This window comes from Paramisgurnus dabryanus, chromosome 14, assembly GCF_030506205.2.
Source record: "Paramisgurnus dabryanus chromosome 14, PD_genome_1.1, whole genome shotgun sequence".
Classification (NCBI taxonomy): Eukaryota; Metazoa; Chordata; class Actinopteri; order Cypriniformes; family Cobitidae; genus Paramisgurnus; species Paramisgurnus dabryanus.
Genome location: NC_133350.1, coordinates 25760238 through 25772939, shown reverse-complemented (window position 1 = coordinate 25772939; position 12702 = coordinate 25760238). Strand labels below are relative to the sequence as shown.

General features: G+C 37.7%; 1 protein-coding gene across 1 annotated transcript; it reads left to right on the top strand.

Moving 5' to 3' along the window:
* The first annotated feature begins 2323 nt into the window (after positions 1–2323).
* Positions 2324–12387, top strand: LOC135719183 (sterile alpha motif domain-containing protein 3-like). The gene is made up of 7 exons (XM_065241769.2): positions 2324–2599; positions 5017–5064; positions 7555–7700; positions 7873–8883; positions 9736–9891; positions 10443–10535; positions 11137–12387. The coding sequence occupies exons 4-7, from the start codon at positions 7885–7887 to the stop codon at positions 11443–11445; spliced, it is 1557 nt and encodes a 518-aa protein (XP_065097841.1). The 5' UTR covers positions 2324–2599; positions 5017–5064; positions 7555–7700; positions 7873–7884; the 3' UTR covers positions 11446–12387.
* Positions 12388–12702: the final 315 nt, after the last annotated feature.

The window sequence follows — 12702 nt, the reverse complement described above, 5'->3', positions numbered from 1 at the left end:
ACTCACATAAAGTGAGAATTACCAGTTACCAATTAAAGTAATTTTTAAGTAATCCAACTTTCACTTTTTACAGTGTCTGTGGTAACATTTTGTAGTCATTGTACCGGGTTGTGACTTCATAACTAATGTGCATAGTTATGAAGTCACAACCCGGTACAAAGACTACAAAATGTTACCACAGACACTTTGTGTGCATTTTTCCCAAGCTTTCTTAAAAAACCCTTCAGTGTAAACTCCAAACACATCAATGCCTCATGCATACAAAATCTCTAATGCATCTTAAACTAAATATTTGAAAAGAGAGCAAAGATGTCAACAGATGTAATTTTTGGCCACTAATTTATTAGGAATGCATATCTCATTTCTGAATTTCCAAAGCTAGTACAGTATTTAGTACTTGTGGTTTAAAGTTGATAATAGATATGTAAATGAAGAACCTTCCACGAGGGCATACAGTATTCTGTCTATAGTGGTGTTCTTGTCTAAAAATACTCTTTGCCTTTGGTAGCACACAGCTACGTCTCTAAAAAACAGCCACGGTTCCTGTCGCTGCTCTCCATGGCTGTCCATCTGGGAGGCAGCCTGCATACACTTCTAAATGAGAAAGTTGGGTCTGATCGTCCAGCCATGACAAAAATAGATTACTCTGGAAAAAAAGAGAGAGAGGGGAGACCAAGAGAATGAGCATGTGTGTGTGTGTGTGTGTGTGTGTGTGTGTGTGTGTGTGTGTGTGTGTGTGTGTGTGTGTGTGTATTTGTGTTGCTTTTGTGTGACTGGATCGATTGGCATAAGGTTGACTTGTAGAATGTGAAGTGCAGAATGTTTGTCTTGTTTGAAAAGCTGCCAAACAGAACCTGAGAATCAGAAAAAATCAACATAAAAGCAATATGAAGTTACAGAAAACCTCAGCAAAACAGATTTCGAGCTGGAGCTATCTGAAAAGTGTCAGAAAAACATCAATCTAAGAGGAATTTAACTTTAATATGGCAATAGATAACTTGGTAATCTTATATGCACTCGGTGGAGAACTCAACGTCATAGATTGATCTGGTTTGTCCAGATGCCAAAGTCAGATTTTACCATGAACTCAAACATTTCTCATCATCTCTTTTTAAACCCGAGTTATCTGAGCTATGTCACTCAAATTTTTATTTAATCATATTAACCATATTTTAATATCATGCAATCCAATTATTTAAACCATGACTCTTTAACAGGGGGTCTGGGGCCCCTTGGGGGCCCATCGTGGTATTACTGGGGGTCCTACAAATATAATTTGAATTTAATTTTTTGGGGTGGGGGTGAAATTAGGCATCAAACAAAATGCGTTATAGGCTAATACTAGACTTGACAAAAAACTTATAATAAACAAAGGTTCCCATATAAAATTATATAAAACTTGCCATTATTTAACATTCTGTCATCTTTTTCTCATCCTAATCTTGTTCTAAAACTGTATGAATGTCTTTTTTTATGATGAACAAAGAAAAAGATGATATTTTGAGAAATGATGGTAAGCACACAGAGGGCCGGCCCTTGGGGTTATGGGGCCCTAGGCAAGACCTTGAAAATGGGCCCCACTGGTGTAAAGAAAATTCATAGCAATGCAATTTGACAAGTGAAATTAAAACAGACAAAAATGAAAATGTTAAGTGTAGAAGTTTTTATTAGGTGCAACATATTAAGCAATGTTGTTAGTGCAACAACTGTTGTGCAACAGAACTGCAGTACTGTATAGCGATACAAATATCATGGATATTAACTCTTTCACCGCCAGCGTTTTTAAAAAAAGTTGCCAGCCAGCGCCAGCGTTTTTCATGAGTTTCACCAAAGTTTAATGCCTTCCAGAAAATGTTCTTCTTTAAATATATAAACATACAATATACCAAATGAAAGAACAGACCCTCTGCTTTCAAACAAAAAAAAAAAAAACGTTTCATCCTACCTTTAGTGGTTCTTTTGCAATCAGCTTTTGAATATGGGTAGGTTTTTGCAGAAACACCATATTTTGAGCAAAAAGCAGAGATAATTCCATTTTTGTGACGGACTTTTCATAGAGATCCGATTCAGAGCGATCTTTAAAACAGACACGGACATGCAGCAGCTTGCCATAGGGCAATACTTCCGGTTTTAAAAAGTTACGGAAGGGCGCCACCTGATGGATAATAGCGGTATTGCGGAAAGACGGAAAATCTCGTCATTGGCGGGGAAGCGTTTTCTCTTAATTGACGAGATATCTCGTCAATGGCGGGGAAAGAGTTAATACAGAATAATTACTATACACTCTTAGAAATGAAGCATGCGTGTAGTTAAATTTAAGTACTGGTTTATGTTAAAATTACTAAAAGTATTATTTTTATACAGTAAAAATAAGCAAGTTTCTTTGCATTAAATTAAAAGTATAACATTTTAAGTCTAAAAAATTTAACAGATTAAAACCAATGTAACCAGATCACTTTAAACCTACTAGCGGATGAAGATTGTCCCAAATCGCTTTCCGTAGTAATCGCACATGCAGAGAAGACGAGACGACCCGTGGACGGCATTTTCCAACTGTTCGCGTACAACTTTGAATCTGTTATCATCCATAAACTATTTGGTAAGTATAACTTTTTTTAGTAATATATTTTATGATTGCACGTTTGTGACAACAGAATGTTGCCGTCAGTGATGGAAATAAAGGAGTTATAAATAAACGCGCTCAATAGAACAGGTTGTTTAACCATCCAAATGATTTCTAGACAGTTTTATTACGTTAAAAAAGTTACCAAGATCTCATTTAAAAAAACTATCGCAACGCCATGGCTGACACACTGGGCTGAACCGTGTTGTAATGTGAGTACCATGTTAAATACGTCGTGTTAATTAAAAAACTATAAATAACTTCACTGCCACACGTGAATGAAGCGTGACGTCACGTCACGTCGGTTTCACACCGCAAGCGTGAGCGGAGCGTGTTTTTCGGCGCCCGTGTTAACAAGTTAAAGCATGTACAACGCACGCGTGAGCAGCGCGTGCTCGCGTCGCTGAATGAACAGTGCTGCGTGCCGATGGTTTCGGCGTCGACTCTATTTGTGCTGCGCTGGTCACGCTCAATTAAAGTAATGCATTGCTTATGCTATAAATGGTCGTGGATTGACGCGAAAAAGTGTAAGTTCACCAAAAAAATAATTGTGACGCCTATTAGTCATGCCTTTGAGCAATTTGAAAGAAAGGAATGCAATTTAAAAACACAGACTGCCCTGTCATTCACTGTCTGCCCAGCACTAAATGAGTCCTCATTTATAATCTTCAGAGAAATGGGTACATCTATAAATCTATGCTTAAACCAGGAGTGGGGAACCCTGGGTCCTGGAGGGCCACTGTCCAACAGAGTTTAATTCCAACCCTAACCGAACACACCTGAATTTAATTTCCAAGTAATCCTGAAGACTTGAATTAGATTGTTCAGGTGTGTTTAATTAGGGTTGGAACTAAACTCTGCAGGACAGTGGCCCTCCAGGACCAGGGTTCCCCACCCCTGGCTTAAACTGTTGAAGGGAAACACAATCGACTGCTTCATGCTGTAAATCATGAAGTTTTTTTATTTTATCTTAAAACTTCAGAGAAACAGATTTAATGTGCCATGGGCTTTTTATGTCTATAATTGTGTATTGTTTCTATATCTGTCATTACACAGACCAGAACAGCACGAAAACAATGTGGATTAATCAAATCACAGTTAAATTAATTACACTGACTATCAAAAAGCATCTTGAAGAGGTTTTGCTCATTAATGCATGTAAAATAAAGTAATGTGAACTTGAGATTTTTATACTGTCTGCACAGTATGCGCTGCAAACGCAGCCGGTGTGAAAGCACAATGGACACGCGCTGCTCACGCTACACATACGTGCTGCTCACGCTTGCAGTGTGAAACCGGCGATTGAATGGAATAAATAGCAGAATAAAAAATAGTGAGATGTTCATTGAGATATGTGCTTTCCTTTGTGCATGTTGCAAAGTCACAAAAAAGAACCGATCTTGGCACGTGCACAAACACTCACATTGCTCACTCGTACGCACACACTGTCACTCACGAACACTCACAAGGCTATCGCACACAGACACACACACGTTGCTATCGCACAGACACACACACTCACATTGCTCTCGCACACAAAACACACACTCTGTCACTCTCACTCACTCACTCATACGTGCACACACACAAACACTGTCGCTCACACTCACTCGTGCGTGCACTCTCTCTATCTCTCACACACACACACACACACACACACACACACTCTGTCGCTCGCTCACTTTCACTCACTCGTGCGTGCACACCCACACACACACTGTCGCTCACACTCACTCGTGCATGCACTTACACACACACACTCAGACACACACACAAACACTGTCGCTTACACTCACTCGTGCGTGCACTCTCTCTCTCTCTCTCTCTCTCTCTCTCTCTCTCTCTCTCTCTCTCTCACACACACACACACACACACACACACACACACACACACACTTTTCCTCACACACTCTCTTCGCAGACTCACTGTCACTCACTTGCACACACACACACACACACTTGCTCGCTCACCGCACACACGTTTGCTCCCTCATTCACACACACATTTGCTGTTGCTCACTCACTCGCACACACACTTGCTCTCTTGAACACGCACTGTCACTCATTCACTCTTGACGAAACCCGTTGTGGAGGACAGAAAAAAAAGAAACCTGCTAGTCTTTTCTGAAGCATCACCAATGCGATGTAGGTTGTCGCCCACTATGACACACTAGGGTATACGAAATTAAACGATCGAATCTTGCGTCCTGACACCCGTCTCTACAAGACCGTACATCTAATGGATTGTGCAAAATCGTGTAATTTGAACCGGGCATTAAGGCGCCCATACACTTTGAACCCATCATGAGATGAGCCAGTGGCTCAAAATATACTTGTTATAGATTTGGAAGGGACTCTGTATCATTAACACTTTCATGTTTTTTTTTTTTTAGGCTCTGAATGTGGAGGTGTAAACAGTGTTCTGAAAGTAAATCTACAAGGTACCAATTACTAAAACACTATAAATTGAACCATGGCCATTATGGCCAGGGACACTCCAGATATCCATGCACATACTATGAATGCCCATGCTCATTCAAAACTTGGAATGCACTTAAAACTCATTTGAGTCGAAGTCATGTTAATGTTTTACCTTTAAGGACTACAACAGAACAAGAAATATTGACATGCCTTTTGTGTCCAGGAAGTGAAATAGCATCTAGTAGAGAGTACTTTGCTCATGTTAACAACCATCTGAGGAGTTATGAAACAGTAACTTGTATGTTTGAAAATTGTTCTTTTCAAACCAATATATATGCTACTTTCAAATCCCATAAGAATAGGAAGCATGCACATTGTACTATAAAAGACTTTAAAGTTGAACTATTGAAAGGACGTGATACAAATGGTGAGCGTCAACTATCTGAAGAGGATTCAACTGCTGAAATTGCTTCTGATTTAGATTGTGACAATTTGATTGAAGCGGAGGCAGAAAACGAGAACTTGCAAGATACAATAATTAAAAAATTGGCATCAGTCCTTCTGAAATTAGAGACTTTGTCGCATGTACCAAGCTCTGTAATTGATCAGTTACTGGAAGAGTTGCATTTCATTTTTACTTCTGCTGCAGTCCCTGTATCACACAGTACAGCTTTTGACATTTTCAATAAGCATAACCTTCAAGTTAATCAGTCAGTAATTAATGAACTCATCTTAGCCATTTCTGCCAATAATCCTTTGGCAATAGCTATAGCTAAGGGTGGTCCATTAGCCTCAGCCTTCAAACGTAAACAGTATTATAAGGAAAACTTTAAGGTTGTGGAACCTGTGGAGTATGTACTAGAGGCAAGGTCCAACAAAACCTTTCAGTACGTTCCCTTACTAAATTCTCTACAGCAGCTACTTGAACGTAAAGATATAGTTGATAAGCTTCTTGATAATCATGCAGTTTCTTCTGCAAATGTAGACCAGTATGCTTCTTTTCAGGATGGTGAATACCACAAAAACAACCCTTTCTTTTCAAATGAAGATTTAAGGATTTCCTTATGTTTGTACATTGATGACTTTGAAGTTTGCAATCCGTTGGGTACTTCACGCAAAAAACACAAACTGTGTGCAGTCTACTGGATTTTAGGTAACTTGCCTCCTGGTAGCAGCTCAGTCCTGTCCTCAATCTACTTAGCATTGCTATGCAAAAGTGATCATGTTAAAACTTATGGCTACAAAAAAATATTTGAGCCTCTTTTGCATGATATAGTGACTTTGGAGCAGCAAGGGCTGTTTGTTACACAACTTGGGTCATTTATCAAGGGCACAGTACAATGCGTTGTTGCGGATAATCTGGGGGCTCATGGGCTAGCTGGATTTGTAGAGAGTTTTACAGGAAAATATTTCTGTCGCTTTTGTACAGCTCAGCATTCTGAAATTCAGGAAACAGAAGTGAAATCAGGGGTATTTGAGCGTAGAACCAAGGACGTTCATCAGCTTCACGTAAAGACAGCTCAAGAAAAAGGGGAAAGTTGCTTTGGTGTAAAAACTTCTTGTGTTTTAACTGACAGTCTGTCTCACTTTAATGTGACAAGTGGTTACCCCCCAGATATTGTCCATGATTTGTTTGAGGGCATAGTTCCTGTAGAACTAGCACGGTGCATTAATGTGCTTTTATCTAAGAAGTTATTCACTCTTGAACACCTTAATAATCTTATTCATTCTTTTCCATACAAAGAGGGGGATAAAACAAACCGGCCTCATTTGCTACCTAAAACCTTTCAAAAGAAACGCACAGTGGGTGGCAATGCCCACGAAAACTGGTGTCTTCTTCGATTACTTCCTTTTATCATTGGTAAACTTGTTCCCAGTGATGAACCTGCTTGGCAGGTGATTTTGGATTTAAAGGACATTGCTGAATTGGTTGTTGCCCCTGTTCATTGTCTTGAATCGATTGCATATTTGGAGTGCAAAATCTCAGAGCATCGAGAACGTTATCAGGAACTCTTTCCTGATCAGAAGTTGTTGCCAAAACATCATTTTCTGGAACACTATCCAGAAATGATTAAATGTTTTGGTCCCCTTGTGTCATTATGGACTATGCGGTTCGAGGCCAAACACAGCTTTTTCAAGCAAGTTGTTAGGCATACAAATAACTTCAGGAACATAACTTTGTCTTTAGCTACAAAGCATCAGTTTATGGTTTCCTATAATATGCTATGTCCTGACAATGAAAAGCCTTCCTTGGATGTTGCACGAGTTTCAAAAGTCCCCATTGATGTCCTTAATGAGGATGTTTTGAACACAATTACCCAGACATACCCTGACATCACTGATGTTAACCTTGCCCAAAGTGTCACTGTTAATGGCATAAACTACAAAAAGGGTATGATAGTTGTGCATGGATCATGTGGGGGTCTACCAGAATTCTCTGAAATAATTCAGCTGTGCATTATAAAAGATGATTTGATTTTCATTGTCAAAAAACTCATCTCATGGTACAGAGAGCACTATCGAGCTTATGAGTTACATCCAACAAGAGAGCTTGCAGCTGTTGGTTTGAAGGAGCTTGCTGACCAGTATCCTTTGGCCGACTACAAAGTTGGATCCCTACGAATGGTGACTTTAAAGAGATTTGTACACATGACAGGTACTTTTTTAAAATGCATTTCTAATTTATTGGTTAATCAAAATGGTGTCGTGTAGCAAAAGTGTGCTCAAATTCATAATACAAAAACTAATTGCATTTTGATAGAAAACATATAGGCCTTTTCAGACTCAATATGAATTATCCTTAAAGAAAATTTACTTTTGTTTTGCAGAATAAATACAAGATGTCTGCAACTCTGAGAGTCATATTGGGAGTAGACGACGCACCAAAATTAATCCTGCCCAATGGAATACCCGATTCCATAGAAGACCTTAAAGGAGAGATTCAAAGACAATTCGGCCTATCTGGAAATTTCAGGCTGCAGTATAGAGACGTTGATTTCGACAATGAGTTTGTGAACTTAACGGCAACTTCAGAAATCAAAGACAAGAGCACAGTTAAAGTTATTAACTTGTCAGATGAGACAGTCACACTCACATTCACTACTATTCCGCAAGGGGAAGATGATGTTTTGCTGTCCTCATCATCAGACACAGACATACTTTCCTCCGCTGAATCTACATCTTCGGGTGCTTCCCTTAGATCACAGCCATGGCCCACAAACTTTGAAATACCTCAGTTCAGTTATGAGGTACAGATTCAGTTAGAAAAGGCAAATCAAGCCTTCTGCAGCAGTGGAACTCTTCTAAAAACAAGTAACAAACTTAGGTCTGATATACTAGATGGTTTGGCATCAGAAATCATCAAATACAAAGTTTATCCTTCTAGTACAGAGCTTGATGATGTGGCTCAGGCTCTGATAACAAAGTATCCCTTTTTAAAGGAGAAAGGATCTGTCACTGGCTTTTATGGATGGAAAATTAGTCTAAAGTACAAAATGGCAAACTACCGCACCAGACTAAGGAGCATTGGCTGCCCCGAGTTGAGCATCAATGCTGTAAAAGAAAAGCGAGGTGCCTTGATTCATGGACCTAACCAGGTAAAGAAGCCACGGAAAGCAGAAGTCAACTATTGTCCTGATTACCCTGCAGGCGAAACTAAAGAGAGCCTTGAGGAAGAAAGGAAAGCACTTACATTGGAGGTGAAAAAGAAGAACAACCAACAGCTAATCAAAAGTAAAATGGAAAGAACCTTTGCCTATAGAAGACAGGAAGTCGTTAAAGATATGCCCTTCATAGCGGAGTTCAAAAACAGATGGCCAGCCCTGTTTTCTGAGAGCCAGGTAAAGTATTATTCATCATCTGTATTTAAAGGAGAACTCCGGTCAAATTTAACATTGAGCTTGTTTTTTGTTTTGTTTTTTGGAAATTTGGATTGCTGTCAATACACAGAACAAAAAAAACAAAAAAATCGATGTTGTCTACACTGTGTTATACCGTTTTTAAAATTTGCACCCTGTTGACTTAATTGGGGCACCTTTTAAAACCTGCTTTTATGCCTGCTTTTAACCTGCAGTAGATGTGGAAAATATGAAAGTTAATTCAAGCAGCGTACATGCCTGTATTTTCTTCCTGTTTTCGGTCAAAATCCAAAGTAGTCGATTGTCGAGTTCATGCACGCACGTCTGAGTCTACACTGTTGCTTAGTCACGCGCACAAACTCAACAATCGAGTTGCCCCAATTTAAAAGTTGCCCCATTTAAGTCAACAGGGTTTTTTCGTTGTTCTGTGTACTGACAACACTCCAAATTTACAAAAAAACGAGCTCAATGTTAAATTTGACTGGAGTTCTCCTTTAATTTAAATATATGGAATTAAGGTCTAAATACTGTATTTGGGATTAAAACTAAAATGAGCACATATTTAATTGACAAAGGTTTGGAGGCAATGTGGTAAGAATCTACACATGTGGTTGTTCTACCTTTTATTACAATGCACATTACACACACATCCATATAAAATGGTTACAGATACATTGAACCACCACATCGAGGCAAATTGGATATAATTGTACCATGGACTAGATATAGCCCACAGATTTTGACATTCCTGCTCTACACCATATGTGATCATTTTAAATATATTTGTTTTAACTTAAAAGACTCGTAGTGAATCTGTATTTTAATATGTTTCAGGTAAATGCAGAATTCACCCTCATCACCACAGTCCCTCTGTTCTCAACCTTTATGTCCCGACTGGATCATTACTCCAGCCATCTAATAAGGGTATTCAAAAAGAAGGGGGGAACAGCAAGACATGATATCGACATAATCATTGCAGAAATGGACAAGGTATGTGTTTTGGGTTTATTTAGGGCTCTGACCCATGGGGGTTTAACATTTACTTTTACATAATTATGCTTTTTTTTGTATTACGGTCTTGAAAAAGAAATTATTTGCAAATATCATAATCCACAAATACTACACTTTGTACAAATATAATTTGCTATCCACAAATAGAAAATTCTATGATTTGTACAAATATAGGTATTTCTGTAAATGTTTGTAATTTATAAAAAGGATACTTTATATTTTGTGCACGTTTACCATGAAATGTCAGTTGTACATCTGCAATTCTGCTTGTGAAGTGTTGACTCTGCTTTTCTGAATTGCCTGATGCACTTGTTCATTCGTCCATTCGATTTTTTTTTGTCAAACTGAACGATACTGCCTTCTTAAAGGTTGTTAATGGTATAAACTTGAGAAAACACAAATCAATTAAAAAATTGCACAAATCAATTAATAAAAAAGCATGGTAGAATAAGGTCATAATAGATTTGTCAATGTGATAATGGCAGTTTTTTCAAATAAAATGTTCAAAATCAGTTGTTGGTTTACCACAGAATCCCAGTGTTGAAGTACGACGGACATGCATCCTAAAGGCGTTGTGCGTCTATTTGAATGAAAAGCCAGACAGCCTTATTAAGGAGTACTGCGTAAGTTACATTCTTTGTCAATCAGAAAATGTATACAGAATATAGGTATTTTTTATATTTTAATTTCACAAATCTGTGAATTGAGATGTGTGTTGTGTAGGCTAAGAACATGCATGTTATCTATTGGTTTTCAATTCCAGTCCTGGGGGACCACAGCTCTGCACAGTTTGTATGTCTCCCTTATTTAACATACCTGATTCAGATCACCAGCTCGTTAGGAAGGAGCTCTATGAACTGAACTGGGTGTGTCAGATAAAGGAGACATATAAAATGTGCAGAGCTGTGGGTCCCCGGTACCGGAATTGAGAACCACTTGCCCATGGTGGCAATATATCTAATTTTCAAAGAAATTTGAATATGATGGTTAATTGAATTAATTATCCAAAAACATAATGGCCAACAATTTCTACATTATAACATTTTTGTTAAAGTTAAGCCAAGTTGAGTTAAGCCAAATAAACAATCTGCCTTATTCATACAGACAACCAAAATAATAAGCATATATACTTTTTGGGAATGAGTATTGTGTTCTCTAATTGTAGACTTAACATATTTTGGGTTTGTTACTAATGATGCATAATTAATAATGTGTCTCTTTCAGGCTATTGAGGATATGACAGAAATGGAGAGAGTGGCTTTGGGTGTCTACATTGTTCGACCTGATGGAGCAGATGCTACAGATCCACCTGAGGATGTTGGCGTCGTCATTGAAGGCTGCACAGTGCTGCAAGATCTGAGAGAGATTGCAAATGGATGTGCAGTCCTGTTTGGCTTGATGTACTGTTTAAACTTGAGTTATCCCAAGGAGTTGCGATACACTTTTGAATTTTTTCAGAAAGTGTTGATGGAATTGGATGGGAACAAGCTCTCCACTAAAGTGCAGGTCCTCAAAAACAAACTGCATGAGTAAAACCACTTGCACCAGATAAGACTGGAAAATACTTTAATTGACCATGTTTTTATTTTTGGACTGCTGCCAGACAAAATAAAGCTGCGACCAATGACTGTTTGTAATAATTGCCATTACACGTGGTAAGATCACCTAAAGCAGACAAAATTGTAGTTGCTCATCGACAGTTCTTTTGGATTTTGGACTGCTGCTAGACAAAACATCTAGCAAGACAGAATGTTTGTTGTGGAAATTGAAATTTGTTTGGTGATTTCTAATTGGATCAAAATATATTAAATTGTACATTGTGCACTGGTGTAGAAATCTGGATTGTTTTTTTTTTTTTTGGTTACATAAACATTATACATAAATTGAACGTTGTCGGATGGTAAAAGCTTCACATACAAGTTTTATATTTTTGAATTTTTATTTATATTTGTTTTTTGAATTCATCAATTTGATGGGAATTTAAACGTGCTTAAGATATTAAGTTTATTAAAGTCAGGTGAAGTTACTGAGTTCACTTTACTGAGTTTACTAAGTTGTAAAAAATGTATTTGTTTAAAGAGGTAGAGGTTCGGCTCTCCAAATTTCCACTTAAATGGAATTGTTAAATATTACGCTACTGCATATACATGATTATTTAGCCTCATTGTGTTTCTGACGGTAAAAAAAGAGGGTAAATTACTGTATATCTCATTGTCCCAATGTCAGTGATGTATTCTGTGATGGAAAAAAAAGTTGAGACATAAAATCTGGCACATAGTGGACATGGAGTGCGCATGCGGCAATCATTTTTCCATTTAGTTTGTTAGTCTGAGTGTTATAGTTAAAACAGTTTATTAAGCTAAAAAACAAAAGGATTTGCCTCTATTTTTATTTCGGCAGGCAACACCTATAAAATGTTTATGTTGTCAATGTTCAGATTCACTTTTTATCTAACTATAAAGCTATGGGATTAAACATCAGCTGGTGAAAGCAATTCACATAATTTTTTTTGTTTAAATTTTTTTATATTGGTCTAATTGCATTTTATAAGTGGATTTATGTTACTGTCTTAAATTTTATTTGTACACTTTGTATTTGTATGTAAGTTTTGCTTGCATATTTTCAAACATTTTGTCAGTCATGATAGTCCCAGATAGTGAACCTTTTGACAAATTATATTTCAATGTTGAATAAAAATAATTAAAGTTACTTCAGTAGTTTTTATTTGACCTACAGATTTAATGACTGGAACTTAGTTACTCTGTTTAAGCACAATCAACACAAATGGAT

Coding starts and splice junctions, on each gene's coding strand:
- LOC135719183 (XM_065241769.2), top strand. CDS start 7,885: ATGTCTGCAACTCTGAGAGTCATATTGGGAGTAGACGACGCACCAAAA. Junction 9,892..10,442: donor TCATTGCAGAAATGGACAAG/GTATGTGTTTTG, acceptor GGTTTACCACAG/AATCCCAGTGTTGAAGTACG. Junction 10,536..11,136: donor GCCTTATTAAGGAGTACTGC/GTAAGTTACATT, acceptor TGTCTCTTTCAG/GCTATTGAGGATATGACAGA.